Below are 23,870 nucleotides of genomic sequence, written 5' to 3'. Positions count from 1 at the left end.
TTATTAGGTACATATTACGAAGTTTGTGGGTTCTTAATTAGGTAGTATTTTTTATGTTTATGTTTGGAAGAATTTTATTGTTTTTTTTTTTATTTAAAAGTACAAACAATGTTTATTCTGATTTTTTTTTTCTTTCTTGTCTTATTGTTATAAAGCGTATGACAATAAAGCATATTACTTATTTACTTACTTATTTATTTGTATTGCTACTAAAGCTAAAAAATAACCAAAAAATTTGTTTTAGAGCATTATAATAAATTTGTTTTTGTCCATTATGTTTCCAATGCCTGTTTTTTTGCATATTCCAGCTGTCTTTTTTTTTATATTAAAGCTGTTGTTTTCTAATCTTTCTATTTTTGCACATTTTTCTGATATATAATTCTTGTATAATATAATTCCTTCGCTTGTTTGATTTTTTGTTTGATTATTTTATTTACGTTTTTGTATTAATGTTCGTTTTTATTTTTGTATTTCACCCTTTCCGATATCAATGACTTTATTTCTTGTATTATTCCTTGTTTTATTTTAGGGGATGTATCGCCCTCCAGTTGTATGATGTTCCTCAAGATCTTGGGATTCTTCCTTAATAGGAATCATCATCATTCTGGCTGCACAACCCTGCGTGGGTCCTAGCCTCCTCAAGAATTTCTCTCCAGTCGTCCCTATCCATCGCCTTTCTCCACCAAGCACGTATTCCCATATTTCTAATGTCTTTATCGATGTTTTTGGATCGGTGTTCTGGATCTTCCTCTTCTTCTCTGACCAATGAGTCTATCAAGAAAAGTTTTTCTAGCTGGGTCATTTTGTTTCATTCGTATTACATGCCCTATCCAGCTCAGACGTCCTATCTTAATATTTCACGATATTTGGTGAAATATTAATATCTGGTATAATATAAAGTTCAAAGTTGTATCGTCTTTTCCATACTCCATTGTCATTTACTGCTCCATAGATTGGCCTTAGTACTTTTCTTTCGATGCATCCTAACATGTAATTACTTTTTATTAGAGTCAGGGCTCTAAACCATATATTAAGACTGGGGGTATTATTGTTTTGTAGAGTTTTATTTTTGTATTTCTCGATATAATTGTGGATTTAAGGAGGAGATTGAGTCCAAAATAGCATCTGTTGGCCGTGCAAATCCTGCGGTGGTATTATTTTCGGTGTTAAGGAGCGTTCCAAGATATACCAATTCGTTCACTGCTTCGCTGACGTCGTTTTCTATAACAAGTGGTCGTCGGATTTGTGGTTATGTGTTTATTTTCATATACTTCGTTTTGTTGGTGTTTATTATTAAATCCATTTTTGTAGCCGATTCTTTTAATGCTACATAAGCATTATTGGGATTACAAACACATAATAACTCAATAGTGACATTAGTAGTTGTTCACCATTTCAGTGGTCTCTTGATTACATCATTTGAAATTTTTATGTCATACTAAAATGACTAAATGATGATTTATTTAAACAATTGACCTCAACCGTTTTTTTATGTGATAAAAATACAAAAGTCAACACTTACTCTAGCATATATTAATATATTTTATATTTTGTAGGAGAAAGAATCCTGGACATTGCCAGAGACTTTAGTACAACCTTCAAAGATCAACCCAATTTCGGTATCTTCTGGATGAATACCTTTAGTCACAACTACCTTAACACGCCCAGTCGCATGGACCAAACGTTTAAGAAATTTATGGAGGATTTGAAAACCGAGGGAATTTTAGATCGCAGCATGGTAGTATTGTTGGCTGACCATGGTATGCGATTTGGTAGAATTCGACAAACTATCCAGGGATGGTACGAAGAACGACTTCCCATGAACTTTATATCCCTTCCACCATGGTTTAAAGAAGAGTACCCCAGGAAGTATCAAAATTTTAAAGATAATTCCAAGAAACTCACTAGTACATATGATTTTTACCTTACACTGCAAGATATCTTAGCAATGTCTGTAGATAATTATACAATGACAGGAAGTAAAGCTTGTGCAACTTGTGCATCGTTTTTCGCAGAAATTCCAGAGAAAAGAAGTTGTGCTAAGGCAGGAGTTCCTGAGAAATGGTGCACGTGCATAGGAAAATTCGAAAGTAACCATACGGATTTAACTCCAGAGATTCAGAAAGCGGCTGCTACGTTTATTATGGATTCTGGTGTCTTACGCCCATCTAATACCAGTATTAATAAAATTGAGTCTGCAAGTATTACATATTTTAATAAGAAAATGTATTTAAAGTTTATTTTTGAAGCTAACAATTATTATCTATATCTAGTAGTATTAAGAGCAACGTCTAATCCCATTAAATTTGTAAGGGTTGTAAATATAGTCCAATTGTGGAAAAAGAATCCTCTTAGTTTTAAATAAAAATATTTTTGTATATTTGTGTTATTATATTATATCCTTACCTCTACCAATTCCAGTTAAATGATTTCAAAAAATACTTCAAAACATTAGAACTTTAGAATAATAACAAAACACCACAGCGCCACAACTTTAGACCACAACACGCAACAATAAAATAAATTCTTCGAGTAAGAAAAATTAGATGTCATCATCATCATACAGCATGCATTATTCGAAGGTATATTTTTAGAGATAGCCAAGGTTTGATAGAGGTCCAGTTCAGTTTGATAAAGGTACAATCCTATCTACAAAATTGACACTTCTTTATGGCTCAGTACGCAAGACGATACATTAACGACATACAATGCTACCATAATACGATACGCTGATAATACCATCATTTGAATCTTTAACACCAACCACTATATTGCTTTGCGACCACTTCAGGGAATCCCATACCTCATCGAACAACGGTTGAAACTATTTTTTTTTAATTAGGATTTAAATAAAAATAAGCATATACATGGTCCGTTGACAAACTGCAGAGATACCTTTAAACAGTAACTCCCAAAAATCAACAATTAACTCAACAAGAAGCTGCTGAATACTTGGGTATGCATTTAAGTAGGAGACTTACATGGAAAAAACATATCTTTGGCAAAAAAGCAACTGAGATTTATACTAAGCAGAAGTTACTGACTCTAATGATCTAAATAATAGATTTTAAAGTGCACTGAACATATATTTCTCAATCAAATCAATAATTGTTGCTAAAAAAATACAACAAGAAAATCGAGACAACACATTCAGGAATCTGAAGGAGTATGTCTTTAAAAAGTTTAATATAATTAAAACACTCTCACATTATCATTGGGGTGCGGAAAAACTACGTTAAAAAAAGTTTACATCACCAATTCGTTTTAAACTCGACTACAGATGGTTTATCTACATATCTGTAACTAAATCAACCCTAAGTTCACTAAATACAGTAAACAACTAGGCATCCACCTATAACTTGGAGCATTCGGTTCTAGTCGGAAGAAAGTCTTTACTGTCAAGGTAATGAGCCTCCTCTAGGTCTTAGACGAGAATACGTTCTTCTGTTCTATGCTGCTGCAATTTCTTCCAAGCTCTCCAATCCAGTGTATCCTTTAATTACATCATCACACCAACCGCATAACAACCCTTCATGTAACTTAATTATACATCCTTTTCCTAGTCTTCTACAGCCGTTATTAAAACATATAAACTTGTCTGAAACCAGAACTCTACCGATTTCCAATAATCCTTATTTAACCAATATACTTCTACATCATGATATTTCCCTCACCGTGCTTTTAAATATGCTCAACAAGATCCGAACACACACAGCCATATACACTGATTCACTTTCTTCTATATACTCCTTTAATACTATATCCACCAACCATCCCCTCGTCCAAAATATTTATGACATATATCAGCTTGTTTTAGCCCACAATACAACAGCCTAATATGGGTACCATCTCATTTCACGACTAGGAGTAACGAAAATGCCGATTGCCTTGCCAAAAAGCTGCATTATCGACTGAACACCGTTATTAATATACAATTTGCAACAATCAAAAAGATAAACTACTGAAGAAGCTTAATCTATCCTACTGGAAAATTCACTGGAATAAAGTTACTACAACCTTTGCGAAAGTGCTGAAGACCTAATGAAAACACACTTCCTCGGTTCTAGCGACTCAACAGCACCAAACTGGACGGAAAAAGCAATCTTACCCTCAATAAACGACTGGCATCTCGCCGGAACAATGATTAATGAGGAAAAGGTAAAATGGACCATATTGTGCTTCACCTCTTTCAAAGTACCAGAGCCCAGAGTTGGGTCGGATACTGAAAAAAAGTATCCGGATACCGGATACGGATACTCAAAATGTATCCGGATACTTTTTAAAAAAGTACGAATACTTTCATTTAAAAATGTATTCGGATACAAGTATCCGGATATTTTTTTCGGATACTTCCTAGGATACTTTGACGAATACTTTTTTTAAGAAGGACATAAATTATTAGTATTAGAACTATGTGATGTGCATGTAGGTACAGTAAAATAAAATTATAAATATTAAGATGTACTTTATTATAATCCGAAAAATAATTTCTTCTAATTATACAGGGTACAAAAAGGGGTTCTTGAAAAGAGAGATATAGATAATATAAAAAATAAATGTAAGTAATTAATTAAACAACATACTAGGAAGATTTATAACTGATTAGGTAAAAACAAAGCTCCATTCATTATCATCAGTGGTGCTACAGCTCTAGTTGAGCCTTGACCTTCCCCAGTCTATTTCGCCAGTCGTTTCTGTTCATCGCCAACCGTTGCCAATTTGCCGCGCCGATTTTCCTTGCGTCCTCGTCCACACCGTCCCTCCATCTCAGTCGTGGTCTGCCTCTACTCCTATTTTCCACTGGGACAGATAATAGAGTTCGTCTGGGTGGGTAATTTTCATTTGCTCTTGACACATGTCCAGCCCATCTAAGCCTACCTATTTTTATGAAGGATATTACATCTCTACCATTTACTATTTTTTTATGCTTCTCGTACAATTCGAAATTATATCGCCTTCTCCAAATACCATTCTCACAGAATGCGCCCATTATTCTTCTTAGTATCTTCCTTTCGAAGACGAGCAGAAGATTTGCGTCTGTTTTGGAGATGGTCCATGTTTCTGACCCATATGTCAGCACTGGTAGGATGAGTGTTCTATATATTATTAGTTTGGTTTTCTGGCTTAAATTTCTGTTTTTTAGCTGCTTGCTTAGTCCAAAATAACATTTGTTTGCTAGCAGTACCCTCCGTTTTACTTCTTCAGATGTGTCATTATCGTTTGTTATGAGAGAACCCAAATATGTAAACTTATTTACTACCTCAAAATTATATTGGTCTATACTGAAGTTTTCTTCGGCGTTTCTAGCTCTATCTCTGTTATTTGGAATAGATGCTAACATTTTGGTTTTTTCCTCGTTTATTTTAAGGCCCATATTTTGTGCGGCTGTCAAGAAGGTGGAAGTCATCTCTTTAAGTCCTCGTGTAGTACGTGCGATCAAATCCAGATCGCCAGCGTAAGCCATAATCTGCGTTGATTTATTAAAGATTGTTCCCCTATTGTGTAACTCGGCATCTCTTATAGTCTTTTCTAACGCTATATTAAAGAGAAGGCACACCAGCGCGTCTCCCTGCCTTAACCCTGCATATTATGTTTCAAACGCTTGTGACATATCGCCTTGTATTTGCACTCTGCAGATCACTTTACTCATAGTTGTTTTTACGAGCCTTATTAATTTATGGGGAATGTTAAGTTCATTCATGGCTTCGTATAATTTACCTCTTAGGACGCTATCATACGCTGACTTAAAGTCCACAAAGAGATGGAACGTGTCAATATTAAATTCATTGGTTTTTTCTAAGATTTGACGTAGCACAAAAATCTGGTCAATTGTTGACCTACCTGGCCTAAAACCGCTTTGATACTCACCAAGGATTTCTTCCACGTACGTACTTAAACGGCTGTACAGGGTGTTGGAGAATATTTTGTACATTGTATTCAGAAGAGTTATACCCCTATAATTTTTACATTCCAACAAATCTCCCTTTTTGTGCAGTGGACATATGATTCCAGTGCACCATTCCTCTGGCATTTGTTCTTCTCCCCAGACTTTGACTATTATGTTGTGAATTTGGTGCATAATGCTGTTACCTCCATGTTTGATGAGCTCTGCGGGGATACAGCGTCTTTCACTTCAAATATTGAAGGAGGTTCTACGTGAGTGTTATTTCTTGGTTTTTAGGGTGACGCATCATTTTCCACTTCGGTACCAAGTAGTTCTTTGAAGTGCTCAACCCATCTGCTTTGTACTGCGTCAGCGGTACTGACTATATGTCCATTTTTGTCTCTACATATCGTCAGCCGTGGTTTAAATTCTTTTCTTGTCTTATTTAGGATATTATAGAACTTTCTAGTTTCATTTTGCCCCTTCAATGATTGAAGCTCTTGCATAATCTGGTTTTCGAAGGTCAGCTTTTTCCTTCGATGTATGCGTTTTTCCTCCTTCCTAAGATCTTTGTACATTTGCTCCTTATCCCGTGTTCTTCTTTGTTGCATAAGTTTATATGCATAATTTTTTCTTTTAGTGATATCTTCACATTCATCGTCGAACCAACTGTTGCGTGGAGTGGATTCTTCTGGTCCTAGGACGTTGTTTGCCGCTTCCTTAATTGTTCTTCTACATATATCCCATTGCTCGCTACCTGTTAAATTCTCATCTGTTGTGCTTTCATGTTCAAGGTAATTTTGATACCTTTCTAGTGCACGGGGCTCTTTCAAGAGTTTTAAATTGTAGCGAGTACTTTTCTTGCCCTTTTCTTTTTTTGCATTTGAGATTCTTGCTCTTATTTTTGCGCCTACTAAGAAGTGGTCTGAATCTATATTAGCTCCACGATAAGTACGTACATCCATTAGATTAGAGAAGTGCCTGGTTTCTATTAGGATGTGATCTATTTGATTTTTGGTTGTACCATCAGGCGACGTCCATGTTACTTTATGGATATTCTTATGGGGGAAGTAGGTACTTCCAACGACCATGCCCCTGGATGCTGCAAATCCTATTATTCTATTTCCATTGTCGTTGGTGACGTCATAAGCACTGCATTTTCCGATGTATGGACTATATATATTTTCTTTCCCTATTTTCCCTATTAAGCTCCATTAGCTATATAATAATATATTATAACGGTGACGAGTACGAAAAATGGGATTTAACATATTAGACACATCTGGATTGAAGGAATGGCAGTGTTGTGCCTACGTTAGGTGCATTATCGGCGGGCGATAAATATTTAAAAGTATCCGAATATCAAAAAAAGTATCCGGATGCCGGATACTTTAAAATTTGATCACGGATACGGATACCGAATACAAAATTTAAAAAGTATCCGGATACAGCTTTCGGATACATAAAAAGTATCCGAATATTGTATCCGGATACTACCCAGCTCTGCCAGAGCCTGACGGCATATATCCAGCCGTACTACGGTGGGGACTGGACTTGTGGAAATATTCAGAGCTTCTTTTTCGCTGAGATATATTCCTAGGAAGTGGAGAGAGGTACGTGTGGTCTTCATACCAAAACCAGGTAGGATGGACTACACCCTACCAAAGGCTTTCCGACCAATGAGCATAACATCCTTTCTGTTGAAAACTATGGAAAGGCTAGGCGAGATGTACATAAGGGATGAAGTTCTGGGTCCATAACCCACTTCACCCAAATCAGCATGCATATACTCCGAGAAGATATACCGATTCTGGACTGCATCGTGTAGTGGGAAGAATTGAAAGATCGCTGGACAATAAAGAATCCACCCTAGGTATAGTCATAGACAATGGTTTGATAAAACCGCTCAACTTCAGGAATGTTCCCCTGGCCGTAAGTGAATGAATATTCAGTACGCTCTATAATAGAGTAATAAGCATAAATATAGAAGACGTTTCTGTTAGTGGCATGGTTTCAAGGTGTCCACAGGGAGGGCTCTATCACCACTCCTCTGGAACATAGTTCTAGACACCCTAGTCGACCAACTCAGCAGCAACGGGTTCTACACATGGACAAAAAGCCCTAGTATGGGCAAAAATGCCAGCGTAGTTCAGATAGAACTGGCTGGAATCTCCATAGCCGCAAAAGAGGTAACCCAAAAAGGTATAGCAGGGAAAACTATAATCTACACAGATAGCAGACAAGCGCTACTAACCTTGAATAGACCACGTATCACAACAGGGTTAGTAACGGAGTGTCGCGAGTCACTAGCTCAAGCTTCGGATGGTAATACCATCATCCTGAGGTGGGTTAAAGGACACGATAGGAATAAAGGCAACCGCATTGCTGACCAATTGGCTAGGAAGGCGACAGACCTAAGACTCTTAGGACCTGGGGATCTTTTTGGTTGGTCAACTACAACAATCGCGAAAATTGTCAAATGTCACTCCCATACGCAAACCGTAAAAAGAAAGGAAGAAGGGCAAGGATGTAGACTTGCCTGGGTAACACTAAGTAACCTTGAAAAGTCAGCATCAAAGGGAGATGTCTCCTGATGACTTCTCCACCTTTCTAGAAATGGCAGGATGGACAATGACCTAAGGACGACAGCTCCCTGGGAGGATGCACAATGGGTCAATTGTGGCCTAACTGCTGTGGAACTTAACTCGCCCTCCCTACTTTACAGATACAGAGTTACTAAAGTGCTGCATGAAATTAAACATTTAGTGACCTAGTACATGTCCTAGTTTATCTCGGAAAACTATGGCAACCATACGAAGATTGCGTATAGGACATACCCGTCTAACATGGCTCTCTTCATCTGATGACATTATATTCACAACCTAGATGTCAGCACTGTAGACTGTAATACGATTCTTCGAATCAGATTTACTTATCCAATGTCCTTTTCATACCAAAATACCCCAAAACTCTGGAGTTTCAGGTTACATTAAAAACAAAATATAAAATTTGTTAAAAAGCTACTTGCATATTTTAACCTCGAAACAACCCAATGGGCTTCTTAGGATTTTTAAAAAGACTGTATGACTTGTACACCCTTCTGAAATATAGGACAAACTGGCAACAGGTGTATGTTATCAAAAACTTGAAAGTGTGTAAATTTTTATTAAAATCAGCTAAGTACTTTCAAATTGTCACTTGCCATCTTCAGAGGTTCGTCTTATAGGAGATTATAAATACCTCATGGAAGAGTTATTGTCAACACAAAACACAATAAAAAAAACATTAAAACCCGCCTGTTATAGATGTGAAACCACTTTAAAAGTTGTACATTTCACATCACATTTAAAAAGTGCTTGGTGTAATGAGGCAGCCATTCGTATTTCTATATTTCTTAGGATTTAACTTAAAAAATAGAAGAAGGTTCTTTAAAGAACACATAAAATTTACCTGTCTGATATCTGGTCAACATCCATGTATTAGTATTCAAGTAAAAATATTCAATATTTGCTACAAAACAGATACAAATGAATAGTTATGAAGAAGAATTACAATAACACACGCACTCGTTCGCCCCATATAGTACTATTTTTAGGTGTACTACAAACGCAATTCGTCTTCTTGGTGTGTCCATCCGTGACGAATCTTAACGATCATCATGGCAATCATTATCGTCTAATAATAATGCTGCGATGCACTCTTTCTATTGTTGTTTGGTTGACGTAGAGGATTTGTTAATAATACCAAAAATCATTTGGTTTTATAATGTATATTTTATTTAATTATAAGACACAGTGATTTTATAATACATAAAACTATATTATTAACTTGTATATTAAACAATTTTATATGAAAAAAGGGTTGGTATCAAAAATTTGATAACTAGTAATGAAGTAAATAGTAACTAGTATATGTTAATATAAAAAAGTAATAAAGCAATTGATAAAAAATAGTAGACATAAAAAAACTCTCATAATAAAACAGGTAGCACCAAACTGTATTAAATACAAGTAAAATATATAAAAATCTAAATGCGAATCTTACGATCACTAACATAAACTCTGTCAATTAGTAACACTCTATTTTAATTGTGCATTGACTGAAACAACTACAACCTTTTTTTCAAGACCAGTTGGAACAAAATCAATAGATTTTTAGTCAAGTCAGTTGCAATATCTACGTGTTATTTAAAAAACACGTTGTGAAGATTAAAACAGATTAATATTATTTCATGTTGTATTAAATGTTAAAATTATTAACTATTAAAACAGAAATCAATGCGTGTTCGAAAGTACTTCAAAATGTGCGCATATGTATGTAACAAGTAGGTCAACTACACAGCAAACAAAAATTATTTTGTAAAGCAGATAGTGGGCAATTAGAAATAGTAGTTAGTGTCCTACACAAGAACATTGCTATTATTAGAACACCGAAGGGTGGTTTAGCCTGTTTACAAAACATAATTTGAATACAATCTTATTATAAATTCAGATTTTGTTTTGGCTTGTTAAATTTTATTTGATGAGGAAATACGTAAACGATTGGGATTTCAGAAAACAATACATTTTAATTTGTAACTTGAACCAACCATCGAACTAAAGCTTTTACCGACTGTCCGATATTCTTAATTTGCGATATAAACGTTTTCTAATCTTTCAAGTTATTTTTTGATAGTTTTATCATCCCTTTACCTTCAAGATCCCGTGAACTGACCCAATTACAAATGAAGAGGTCCTCAACAGAATGAAGAAGAACTTACCTTTACCATCAACTCTCGAAAGCTACAGTACTTCGACACATTATGCGAAATTAATCCAGATATGCGCTCCTACAAGCCATCCTGCAGGGAAGAATATTTAGAAGGCGAGGTCAAGCAAGAAAAACATCCTGGTTAAAGAATTTCATACAACATCTGTGTAGCTTTTCCGCGTTGCTGCAGACAAGGTAAAGGTTACCATGATGATCGCCAATATTCATCACGGATATGCACACCAAGAATTTCTAAAATAAAGTATAATATTTTGCGGGTATACATGTGAATATCACACGGTACCATGTGGTAATGCCAGTCAGAGATGGGTGATAATTAAGAAGGTATTGTTTTTATCACATACGTGAGTTTATATTAGACTATGATAAAGGTATATAACGAATATATAGATATGATCCCATGAAGACTTAAGTGAAGAGGCCTTCCTTTGACCACTGCAACGGAAGTCAGTCCGACTTCGCAAGGGAAACAAAGTCAGTGGAGAAGAAGAGGACGAGCTGTTATACATAACATTATGTATAACAGCTCTTTAGACCCGGAAGCCCATGGGTTCTATTTTTATTTCATTCATCTATGTTTTTCGTCTTTTCCTCCCAGTCCGGTATTCTTAGTTTTCTTACATCGGTTTAAACCTCTTCTAACCACTTCTTTTTTGGTCTTCCTCGTCTGTGCTTTCGTTTTGCAATATTTGTTTGATCGTAAAAATCTGATCAATTGTAAACCTTCTTCTAAATCCTCCCTGATATTTACCTGTTATTTTAGATTCATATTTTATTAGTCGGTTTCTTATTAATAAAGCCAATATTTTATATGCTACATCCAATAAAGCAATTCCTCTATAATTTTGGCATATTCTTTTTTATTCAGTACCTTTGATCAAGGTATGAAAAATTGGATACCTCGGCCATATTCTAAGAGGAAAAAATACGCAATCCCTCAACTAATCATCCAGGGAAAGATTGAAGGCAAGAGAGGAGTAGGTCGCAAACAAATGTCGTGGCTACGGAACATAAAGAACTGGACAGGCATAAATAACACTGGCGATCTTTTGCATGTCGCAAAAAACAGAATTCGCCACCGCACTATAGGTGCACGACACTATAAGAAGAATAACTCTTTTTATCTCCTTTTTTGTGGATCGGACATATGGATGCATTTTTCTAACCTTGTGGTAATTTCTCATTTTTCCAAATTCGTTTTATTAAGTTGGTAATTCGTTTGAGCAATAGCTGTCTACCTTCCTTGAATATTTCTGCTGTCATACCGTTATCTTCTGGACTCTTGTTATTCTTCAGCTGCTTTATTATTTACTCTATCTCCTGATCTCATGGTTCGTTTATTTCGGCCTCATTATTGTTTTACTCCGGTCCTTTTTGTAATTACATTTCATTGGTATTTTCCTCTGGGTTCAGCAGTTCCTCAAAGTATTCTGCCCACCTCTCCGAGTTTTCTTAGTAACGTACCTATTAGCGTGGCTTCTTTACTTCTGCGGTAGCATGCGGATTATTAAATTAGCCGTTCATTACAAATTCTAAATGTTTAACCGATTTATTAAAATCTTTTTTAAATCTGTAAGGGCAATGTTTAATAAATGCTTACACCAGGGTACGATTCCAAAAGATGGGAACAATGTCATGATAGTTCTGTTTCACAAAAAAGATGACATTACTAAATTAGATAATTATAAACCCACCAGCCTCTTGACACATATGTACAAACTCTTTATAAAAATCTGATTCTGTCAAACCAAATAACAGTGAGGCTTAAGAGCAGGATGGCACAAATGACCAATTGCATACCATAAAGATATTAATTGAAAAATACATCGAGCACAACATACCACTGGTCCATGCATTTGTCGATTACGAGACGGCTTTTGATTCTGTAGAGTTTAAAACAGTATTGGAAGTACTAAAACAAAGCCGAAGAGATTACAGGTATACGCCACTAATCAGAAACCTTGATAAGATCGCTATATCAAATATACAACCACACAAAAACACAGAAACATTCAGCTTGGGTCGATAAGTAAGACAAGGAGACAATATTTCACTAAAATTGTTCACGGCAGCTCCACAGTCAATATTTAAGAACACTCAATGGCGATATGTGGGCATCAATATAGATGGAGAAAGATTAAATCATATGAGGTTTGCTGATGACATCTTATTAAAGTCTAAAAGTGCAGGATTAAAGATAAAACTAAAGCAGAAATATGACTATTGACAATAATGCCGTACAACAAACATACAATTACAAATATCTGGGATACGAGATCAAAATAAGCAGAGACAGTCAAACAAATGATATACAACAAAGAATAGGTCATTGGGGGATCATCATAGGGGGGTCAAGAATGGGAATTCTAAGCCAAGAAGTTCAAATCTTGCACAACAATAACCAGACCATATAGAAGTTTGCCAATTTTTTTACTTATAAAAAAGCACTACACCTAGCATACTTGACAGAATTGAAATAGGATTATTTGGGCAGCCTCAGGAATGTTTTAAAATTATAAACAATTTTTTGGCGTATAAACAAATAGAATAACTCGGTAACTATTAGCTTAAATTAAATTCAGAAAACGGCGTTGGAAAAGACTCGGCAAGACCCTTCTTTTAACAGAAAACAAAGCGGGAACCACGAGCAGTGGTTCCTGAGATACAACCGGTCAAAGTTGACCGGCATTTGTAAGTTATAAACAATAGGATCATAATATTTAAACCATTACCTTTGTCTTTGAGAGCCCTTTTTCGATAAAAATTTTCATATCTTCAAGATATTTATAACATGTTATAATAATAAAAACCATCGGTACTGCCCGTGAAAAATACCAAAAAAATTAACTTGGAGAAAATTGAATTTCAAAGTTCAAAATCGGTATATGTAAAAAAAATACATTTTCTCGGCTTCCAATGAAGCAATTTTACACCGATGTAACTCGAATAGAGACAGCTAAAAACGCATTACCAAATCCTAAAGCTTTAATTTTGTTATAAATAAATTAATTTATCAATACTCCAGTCGTCAGAGATAAAAATGCCACTAAACCTCTAAAAATTGTTGTAGGGAAAAGCCCGGGAGTACGAGTGAACTTTTTTGAAAAATTTTTTGGGGTCCTAAAATGGAAATTTCTAGCAAAATTCAGTTCGTAGTATGATTTTTAGAGGTCAAATCTCTGACGACTGTACTAATTATAAATAATGTACAAATAAGTTCTAAACATATCTTCAAAAAGGTTTAATCAGTCATACATAGTTAAGGTTAAAGTTCTAGCTGTTCGAAATATTAAATAACGACAATAACAGAGTTAATATAAACACTAGGTACACAAAGTAGTCGTTTCAGTGATGATTTTTTATTTTAATATTATTGGTAAGAACTAAAAAGGAAGGAAAGGCTTTGCATATGTTAAAAGATATGCAAAGGCTACTCCACAACAGAACGTTAACAAGTGCGACATGAATCTTCCACGAATGTCCAAGCCAGGAGTCAGCAACAGTTGCAAGTACTTAAGTTTGCCTGTTGTATATGGAGGATATTTAGCTGAGCTTAGCAGCTCTCCGATATAACCCAAATTCTTGTGCAGTACGCTCTTCTTGTGTACGAATGTCTCGTAGGTGTATTTGCCGTGGTAGTGTCCCATGCCGCTGTTGCCTACACCTCCAAAGGGTAGACTAAGAGGTACTATGTGCATGACTGTATCATTGACACATACACCACCTGATGACGTATTGTTTAGGATTTGATTAACATCCTTTTTGTTATTTGAGAATATATACAGTGCAAGAGGTTTTTCCCTTGAGTTTATAAATTGTATGGCATCGTAGGCACTTTCAACGTTAACGATTGGAAGAATGGGTCCAAAGATTTCTTCTTGCATAACAGGATCTGAGGATTTAACATTTGTTAAAATAGTAGGGGAGATGAACCTTTCACTGGGATCGTATTCTCCTCCAACGGCAACATTAGCATCTAAAACACAAATAAGAATTAAAAATAGTAACATACAATAGTACAACTACTTTAAAAGTACAAAAAACAAACGAAATTAATTGATTATGCAATGCGTGTTTAAAGCCTCGCATCACATTTAATATCAATAATATGCGTCGAAAGTACTTATACTTATTATTTTAGCCATTCCTTTTTTTTAGTATAAATATACCCAAATTTTCAAACCTTATCAATTTTTCGTCCGCCGCTGAAGAAAAAGTAACGTTTGTTTCACCACCTCTGTTCAATTACAATCAATTTCTTAATATCCCTACTTTATTTTTACTTTATTTCTAGCTTCTTCGCCGATCCTAATCTCATTGTTTCTACTTTATAGGGTCCTCAGATCGACTTTTGTTACAATCAAATTCCTTCTTAATTACTACCCCTACTTTGCACGATCACAATAAATTTCTTTGAATAACTGTTTATGGGTTACTTGTGTAAGTTTTATCTGATTATTTCGTTTCTTATTCTGTTATAATTTGTCGTTCCATTAATCTCCCTCGAGAACTTCATATCTCCAGTATTTCGTCTATTGTCATGTTTGGTTTGTCTCGTCCAGATTTCTCCTGCATAATATGTTAATACTGCTATTTAAAATGTCAATCGTTAAGGAAATATAGTGCTTATTCGTAGTTTTTCAGTTTACATTTTAAATTGTGTGATGTCTCATCGGCATTGTAAGACTTCTGTAAATTTATTTTGTTATGTGTGCGGAGAATTTACAACAAAATCCTCAACGGAAGAACGTATATACTCTCAATATGAAGGCATACTAATTATATTTTAGTAGATAAGAGCTGAAGCCCTCATATGTGCTGTAATAACTGTCAAAGAAGTCTAACCGATGACTTAAAGGAACTAACAAATCGATACAGAGAGAACCAAAAACCCACACAACAAACTTCTATTTTTGATTTTACCAACACATCAACTTTTTAATCGAAAAATAAACGTTCTACTGTTTATCCCAATTTGGACTTACTATTTAAACCGTTCAGTACGACGGTGCATCCACAAATCTCCAGATGAACCGTTTACCTTGCCCCAAGTACATCTAGATCTTCTGATTGATTTAATTTCACAAGGGGTGTTGAATGACCTTGTAAGAGATTTGGAACTGAGCAGAGATCAATCCGACCTCTTATTTAACCGACTAAGCATATGGCATCTTTTATAACCCTTCGTAAAAAAATATATTACAGAAAACGTACTTTGCAATTTGCATCCTTCTTTTTGCAAAGTGGGGATATGATTATGCACTTCAACCATCTCAGTGGACTAATGTCTCATCTAAGAAGATAACATGTGCCTTGGGAATAGCGTATATTCCCAAGGCTAATGTTTGTAGGTCCTCAGATTCTTAAGTTATTTAGAGATGCTGTTTCTAAAAATACTTTGGGATCGGTGGAGAAAAGAGCATGAAATACCTTTTTTATCAAATTGGCATGTGAGAATTTATAAGGAAATTACTGGATTGACAACTATAGAGTTAATAGAAGACTTGTTAGATGCATACAATTTGATGAAATTTAACATATCCCATAAAATTCATATTCTATATTCCCATTTGGACTTTTTCTTTACAAATTTAGGGGAGGTAAGTAATGAAAACGGTGAAAGGTTTTATATGGACATATTAAAAATAGAAAAATGGTACCAAAAAACAAAAACAGTGAATGTGCTTGCCAACTATTGCTGGAAACTACTTAGAGCTGTTCCGGAAGCTACTTATAGCAGCGGATAGCAGCAAAATACCAAAAAGTTTTTTTAAAGCATCTAAGTCTATATATTTTTTTGTAAATTTCGTAACCTTATATATAACCATTATTGTATAACCATTAGTTATATTGTGTTTTGATGTAGTAAGGATCACTTTCCCCTATTATTTCCCCCAAGTCCTCCTTAAGTCAACAACACCTTAACCCTGTCCGAGTGGTTTCAATAAAGTACCACAATTATTTTAATTTTATATCGTGACCTAGTAAGCGCTAGCCGGAACCTCACACCATCGTTCGGTGTTAAAATGTATCCCCTCTCCGTTCGGGATTAGAATCTAGCATAATCTTGGAAGCTTATCTAGCAAGCTATTCATGACTGTTTAGTTGTATATGAAAATCGTTACTGTTTGTTTCTTCGATTTATAATTAGGGGTTTTTCTCAAACTTTTTAAATGGTCGGTAAGTTTTGTACATTTTCTTTTGTAATAATGATTATAAAGTAGGTACAGTGATAAAAATTTAAAAAATACTTTATACATTTCGAAATATTTGATACTTTTCTTGTGGTTCAATACGGGACCACTAGGGACAACATTATCATTTATTATTATTTTCTTTGGTTTTAGAAAAGTGGCATTTTGACATCATCAACATATCTTCTGACGACAGATATACTTTATTAGATGATCTGCCATCTGACAGTGGATCACATACTTCAGATGCACCATCTGAGGAAGACCTTGACGACGACATAGAACTAAATTTTTTACAATATGAACAAAGTGATCAGTGATTGTAGGTGATGTTCAGTTGGAGAGCGATGACTCAGATCTGAAAGACCAGGCGCCGCTGCCTAATCGTCAAGTAACTTAACGAAAATGTCATTATATGATCCGTCTAAAATTCAAAATTTTACACAACACATTGGTCCAAATGTTTCCCATGATGTTGGTACACATGGTTTGAGAAAATAATTTTTGAAACCATTCGCTGCGCTACACAACAATATGGGATCGTTATATTCCAACAATATATGAAGAATTGAAACGTTTCTTTGGGGTTAATCTTATGATGGGGCTAACACGTAAATGTTCTTACAAAGACTATTAGTCTGCAAAATTTGAAATGAGAGATCCGTTCATCTAGTCTTCCATTTCTCGTGACCGATTCAATTGGTTACTGGCAAATTTGTACATAAATGAGAATTTCATTCAACCTATAAAAGATGAAGCAGGATTTGATAAACTGTATAAAATACGACCGTTGATAGACATTTGATCGGAAACATTTCTTAAGTGTTATTTGCCGTCCCAAAATCAAGCCGTTGACGAATCAATGATAAAATTCAAAAGACGAATAGGATTTCGTCAATACATGCCACAAAAGCCGATCAAACACGGATATAAAATTTGGATCAAGTCAGGATATGTGTCACGCTTTCAAATTTATACCGGAAAGTTTGACGATAAAGCTGAAACTAACCTTGGATCCCGTGTCTTGAAAGATCTTACCCGTTCTCTTGTAGAGCATCATAGAGTATATTTTGACAATTTTTTTAATGGCGTAGAACTACAGCAAGATTTTCTAAATGAAGGTATATATGCATGTGGAACTGTAAGAAAAGGGCGAAAAATGGAGCATAAGGACTTAAAACTTGAGAAATTCATTAAAAGAGGCGATACCGACTGGCGAATGAGTAAATAAGGGCTGTTGTATTTGCAATGGAAAGATACAAAACTTGTTCGATTTGTTAGCAACTCTCACAATCCTGACGATTTATGTACAGTGAAAAGAAAGATATATAATATAGCCAATTAATAATAATAAAGCCAAATAATCTCAACATCATACAGGTTTATGCACCAACTACAGACGCATTAGATGAAGTAGTGGAAAACTTTTATAGTGGAATCAAAGAACTACTTAAATTGACAAAGAAACATGATGTCAACCTAATTATGGGAGATTTTAATTCCAAAATAGGGAAGGGCAGCTTTGAAGACGTAGTTGGACCCTATGGTCTTGGAACAAGGAACGAAAGGGACGACCGACTTATACAATGTTGTCAAGAAGAAAACATGAGAGTTACCAACACATGGTTCTAACTCCAGCCCCGTCGCCTTTATACTTGGAAATCTCCAGCCGATAGAGCTCAACATAATAAGAAATCAAATAGACTTCATTATTATCAACGGTAGATTCAGCACAACTGTCAAAAGAGCTTGCACATACCCTGGAGCAGATGTCCCTTCTGACCACGTACTATTAGTGGCCGTCATAAAGATCGCTCTTTCATGCAAGAACAAGCCTGAAACTCAACAACAGATAGCACTGGACAAACTGAAAGACCCAATGATACAAGCAGAAAAAAGCAATGAAATAAAGGCACAAATTCAAATATTGACGACAAACATTGCCGAAGATCTAACACCAACATGGAATACGATTACAAGTGCTGTAACAGACATCATAAAGCTGTACAAACGAAATAACAAGAGGCAAAAATGGATGACAGAAGAAATACTATTACTAATGGAAGAACGACGAAGACACAAGAATAACCAAGATGGCAGCAATATGTATGAAAACATTAACAGGCAAATAAAAGCAAAAATAAGAATAGCAAAAAATGAATGGCTTAAGCAACAATGTATCGATCTAGAACATTTACAACGACAGTACGACGACCGTAATTTACATAAAAAGCTTAAGGAGACTGCTGGAATATACAGAAAACGAAGACCAACTACCATAGTTAATCAGGATAACCAGATAGTGCTGGGTGAAAAGGAGAAAATTGATATATGGGAAAATTATATCCAGGAGCTCTTCCATGACGAAAGACCCATGAGTGAAGTTTATACAGACGACCAGCTGACTGGCCCTTCAATCACCAAAGAGGAGATAGAAAAGGCAATATTAAATTCAAAAAACAATAAGGCACCTGGACCAGATGAAATCCCGTCAGAAATACTCAAATTACTGGATGAAAGGGGAATTTCAGCACTACACAAAATATTTAACTTAATTTATGAAACTGGCTGCTATCCTCAACAGTGGTTACGCTCTACCTTTATTCCCCTGCCCAAGAAAGTCAATGCAAAAAGATGTGAGGATCACAGACTCGTTAGCCTGATGAGTCACACTTTAAAGATATTCTTAAAAATACTACATCAAGATTAAACAAAAAATGTGAATGGGACATCAGTGACTCCCAGTTCGGGTTTAGGCAAGGTTTAGGAACACGAGAAGCAATAGTAGCAACACAGGTGCTGGTCCAAAATTGTTACGATCAGAAGAAGGATGTGTTCCTATGCTTTTTAGATTACCAAAAAGCGTTTGATCGTGTCCAACACCACAAGTTAATGCAGATCCTCAAGAAAGTTGATATAGACCAAAAAGACATAAGATGCATTGAAAACTTGTACTGGCATCAAACGGCACAGTTAAAAATAGACAATTCTATATCCAAACCCATACATATAAGAAGGGGCGTTCGACAGGGATGTGCGCTTTCCCCTCTTTTATTTAACATTTATTCGGAAGCCATATTTCAAGAGTCTTTGGAGGATACAAAGATGGGAATCAAAGTGAATGGAGTATTGATCAACAACATACGATATGCTGATGATGGTGTCTTAATTTGTGACAACATAGTCGATCTTCAACAACTTGTCACTATAATCGGAGAATACAGTAAGCGAATGGGATTAGAGATTAATACCAAAAAAACCAAATTTATGATCATCTCCATAAACTTGAATGCAATTGAAAACTCCACCATAACACTGAATACTAAGTCCATTGAAAGAGTGAGTAAATTTAAATACCTGGGATCGTGGCTTTTTGAAGACTGGTCATCGGACAGGGAAGTAAAATGTCGCATTGAGCAAGCTCGACAAGCTTTCGTAAAATTCAAGAAGGTATTGACTTGTTCAGAATTCGATCTTCAACTGAGACTAACGTTGTGCTTTCGGAAATCGTTCTCGATTTCCGAAGTGGAAATTGAAACGTCAATAAACGTATTTTAACCTTTAATTGTGGCTTATTCCCATTTAAATATAAATTAATTTAAAATGCCACAAGAAAATAGCTTCAGAACAATATTAAGAAACCGTTATGGGCCCAGCGTTATTCAAAATTTTCGGAGATTGGAAATTCTATACAAGAAACTGGCACATTGTCAAAATTCAATCAAATTTTTACGAAGATGTAGAGACAACAACCTAATACCAAAGGGCTTGAAGTTACGTCCAGCATATTCAAGCAGAAGGTTGAACAACATTCTACATAGAGCCAGCTTGTCCATGATCCACGAAAGGTTACAATATCATAGATCAAATTTATTTTTTGTTGAACAAGATATTGTAAGTATTGAAGATTTACTTTTCGATATGATATCAAATTCTGATTTTGATCAAATTGAGAACGATTTCCGAAGTGGAAATTGAAACGTCAATAAACGTATTTTAACCTTTAATTGTGGCTTATTCCCATTTAAATATAAATTAATTTAAAATGCCACAAGAAAATAGCTTCAGAACAACAATAAATTTATGTCTGGAATTAATCGGTCAGATCAAATGATATCATATTATTCCTGTCCGAGAAAAACTATTTTCTGGTACAAAAAAGGTATTTTTCATTTGTTGGATCTAACAGTTTGGAACTCCTATTTTTTGTACAAAAAAATTACAGAAAAAAAGATAAGATACATAGAATACAGAGAAGCTCTTATTAGATCGCTATTAGGTCTCGATATCAATTTCAAAGATGGTCGTTTCTGTGTCAATTTCAAGCCAATTCATGAACGTAGTGACAATTCAGAACCTCATTGTGCTACTGGTACAGTATCTCAACACTTCCAAGAACTAATACCAAGACCAGATAACCATCAGAGAAAGTTCTATTACCTACGTTGTAAACAGTGTTCCAGAGACAAGAAGAGAACAGAAACTCATTGGAGATGTAAGACATGCCAGGATACTCCACCTCTTTGTCTTGTACCATGCTTTGAAAGATAGCATATAGAAAAAAACTAATTTGTTTTGTTCAAAAATGACTTTCTGTAATGTCCTAAATACCTAATAAGACAATTTGACGTAAAATTACATTGAACGGTTGCAGCCGTTGTGTCCCATTAGATATAATATATTTGCCGGGTGGGACGGTGACGGCTCCTACCGTCATAGCTTTTTTTTTAGTAAGTCACTTAATTTTAAGCAGTTTAGTTATATCTAAAAATTTGAGTTTAAAATATTCCATAGTATAATAGATAATAAAGTGCGTTGGTTTGGTCGAAAAAACGTTAGCTGGTGTCCGTCAATGTGTTAAAATCTTTTTGTATCTACCACTTATCTCTTACCTTTCAATAACGCCACAATCCTTTTGAAATGCCTATCATTAATAATTCTTCCGAAGTCAGGAGAAGCTTTCACATTTTCTCCGTAGAATTCCGTTATCACTTTTTTAGCAATTTTAACAACTTTATCTTGAATGTCTTTGGAACAAAGGACGTAATCGGGAGCAATACAGGTCTGTCCAGAATTTGCGCATTTTCCCCATAATATTCGCTTGACCGCAACTTCCAGATCTGCTGATTTGTCCAAATAGACGGGACTTTTACCTACGGAAAATATACGTTATAGTATTTATTTCTTTATCCTTATATTAGTAAGATATTAAAAATATCAGGAAGTACATAATGGAATCATTCCTCTCATAAATAAAGTCTCCATTACAATAGCTTTATGTCATAAATCATTAAAACTATTGCATAATATTTTATTGTGTAACAGTTATAGAGATTTTTAAACATCAAAACTATTCTTAATTTTTATTACATATAGGCCAGGAGGTAGCTGTTCTAAAACACCCTCATTTGGGTAACTCGTATTTAAGCGCTTTGAATATTAAAGAAATGATAATTTCACTGTACAGACACTTCAAAAAGTGCACTGAATAATTGGAAAAATTCAATTTTTTTCCTTTTCTTTGCTATATCTCGGCAGCTATGTATTTTAGAAAAAAAAATGTGAAGACAAAAAAGTTTTACAATTAAATTTACTAGAAGATAGAATTAAAATCAAAAAAAATATTATTGCAAAATTAGCAAAAAGCCTTAAAAAAGTGTGAAAAATCATTCTTTTCCAATAATTTTTTTCAGGTATTAAGAGCCATATAGAACTTTCAAGATTTACACAAAAAATTTTTTAGTATAAAAAAAACACTAAGCAAAATTTCAGTACAATCGACCAAGTCGTTTTCGCAAAATAAGTTTGCAATCTAAATGTTTAAAAAAAGTTATTAATTTTCTAAATTATGCAGAGCTTACAAACAAGTTTTAAATAATTGAAATTTTTTTGGTTATAAAAGGGCATTTAGGTTTTAGAATAAAATTCGAATAATTTAAATCCATTAAACAAAAGATCTAGGAAAAAATTTTTAAACAACTGTAGGTACAATTTTTAAGCTAATAAACAAATCTGTACCTCAGAGCAAAACTGCATTAAGTCCAAAATTTCAGTTTTCTACTTTTTGGCTCATTGGAAATAAAATTTTTCGCTCTATTCACTGGTGTTTCTTATTCGCTTTTTCGACTGAAATTGGCCAAAATAACCTTTTACGAACAGTATTAAGTCCACAATTGCGCTTAGAACAAAACAGTATCTTCTGCATTTCAAATGTATTAGATTCAAATGGTGTATACATTTCCCAGGGTAAAACCAAATGATGTCCAACAAAAAGTATTATGTCCCACATAATGCAATTCAGGCAAAGCATTAAGTCCATAATCTTTTAAAATTTGGCAAGTTTGTGCTTGTTGAGGTGGGAATTATACAGTGTGCCCGTAAAGTATGGAATAAATACGATATTTCCTAAATGAAAAGCCTTCTTAAAAAAATCTAAAACACGTCGATTTTTAAATTTAATGTTCTACATTTTACAACAAAATTTCATTATACAAGGTGATACACATTACAGTGATGACGCCACCGACTATTTTTTTAAATGTAACACTCTGTATTTTAAAAGTATAATACTGGGGGTCTAACGGATATAATTTGAAAGATATGCGCTTAGAAAATTAATTTTTATTGATTTATAATATTAATAAATTATAAATAAATTATAATAAATAACTTGAAAGTAATCCAGTAATTAATAAATGACCCTTGTTGTATTTGACAGTAACCCAAACGTTGTACAAATTCTTGTAGTACCTTGTTTATGCTTTCTTGAGAAATATTGTTTATTTCTTTACGAATTCTTGTTTTTAAGTCTCCAATATTTGCAGGTTTCGTTTTATAAACAACATTCTTTAAATGACCCCACATAAAATAATCCAAAGGATTGAGGTCTGGCGACCTCGTTGGCCATTCAATATGTCCACGTCTTACAATTCACCTGTTCGGAAAAATTTCGTTTAGGTACCTTCGAACATCTAAAGCATAATGCGGAGGCGCACCATCCTGTTGAAACCATAAACTTTTAT

The 23,870-nt window shown here is 34.7% G+C and overlaps 2 protein-coding genes across 3 annotated transcripts in view; one reads left to right on the top strand and one right to left on the bottom strand.

The window, feature by feature from the left end:
- The window catches only part of LOC140436713 (uncharacterized), a 43,367-nt gene extending 40,987 nt beyond the window's left edge, over positions 1 to 2,380 (top strand). Inside the window, exon 5 of the mRNA XM_072525762.1 lies at positions 1,557 to 2,380. Coding sequence (XP_072381863.1) covers positions 1,557 to 2,365 — 809 coding nt within the window. The 3' untranslated portion in view covers positions 2,366 to 2,380. The remainder of the gene's footprint in view (positions 1 to 1,556) is intronic.
- Positions 2,381 to 9,873: 7,493 nt separating this feature from the next.
- Aldh-III (Aldehyde dehydrogenase type III) overlaps positions 9,874 to 23,870 on the bottom strand; it is a 67,170-nt gene continuing 53,173 nt past the window's right edge. For both annotated transcript variants that reach the window (XM_072525761.1, XM_072525760.1), the window contains exons 3-4: positions 21,741 to 22,001; positions 9,874 to 14,630 (exon numbers count right to left, since the gene is read on the bottom strand). In XM_072525761.1, coding sequence (XP_072381862.1) covers positions 14,038 to 14,630; positions 21,741 to 22,001 — 854 coding nt within the window. In that variant the 3' untranslated portion in view covers positions 9,874 to 14,037. The remainder of the gene's footprint in view (positions 14,631 to 21,740; positions 22,002 to 23,870) is intronic.

Source organism: Diabrotica undecimpunctata, chromosome 3 (assembly GCF_040954645.1).
Source record: "Diabrotica undecimpunctata isolate CICGRU chromosome 3, icDiaUnde3, whole genome shotgun sequence".
NCBI classification, from domain to species: Eukaryota; Metazoa; Arthropoda; class Insecta; order Coleoptera; family Chrysomelidae; genus Diabrotica; species Diabrotica undecimpunctata.
The sequence above is the reverse complement of the archived record's forward strand: the minus strand, read 5'-3'. Positions and strand labels throughout refer to the sequence as shown.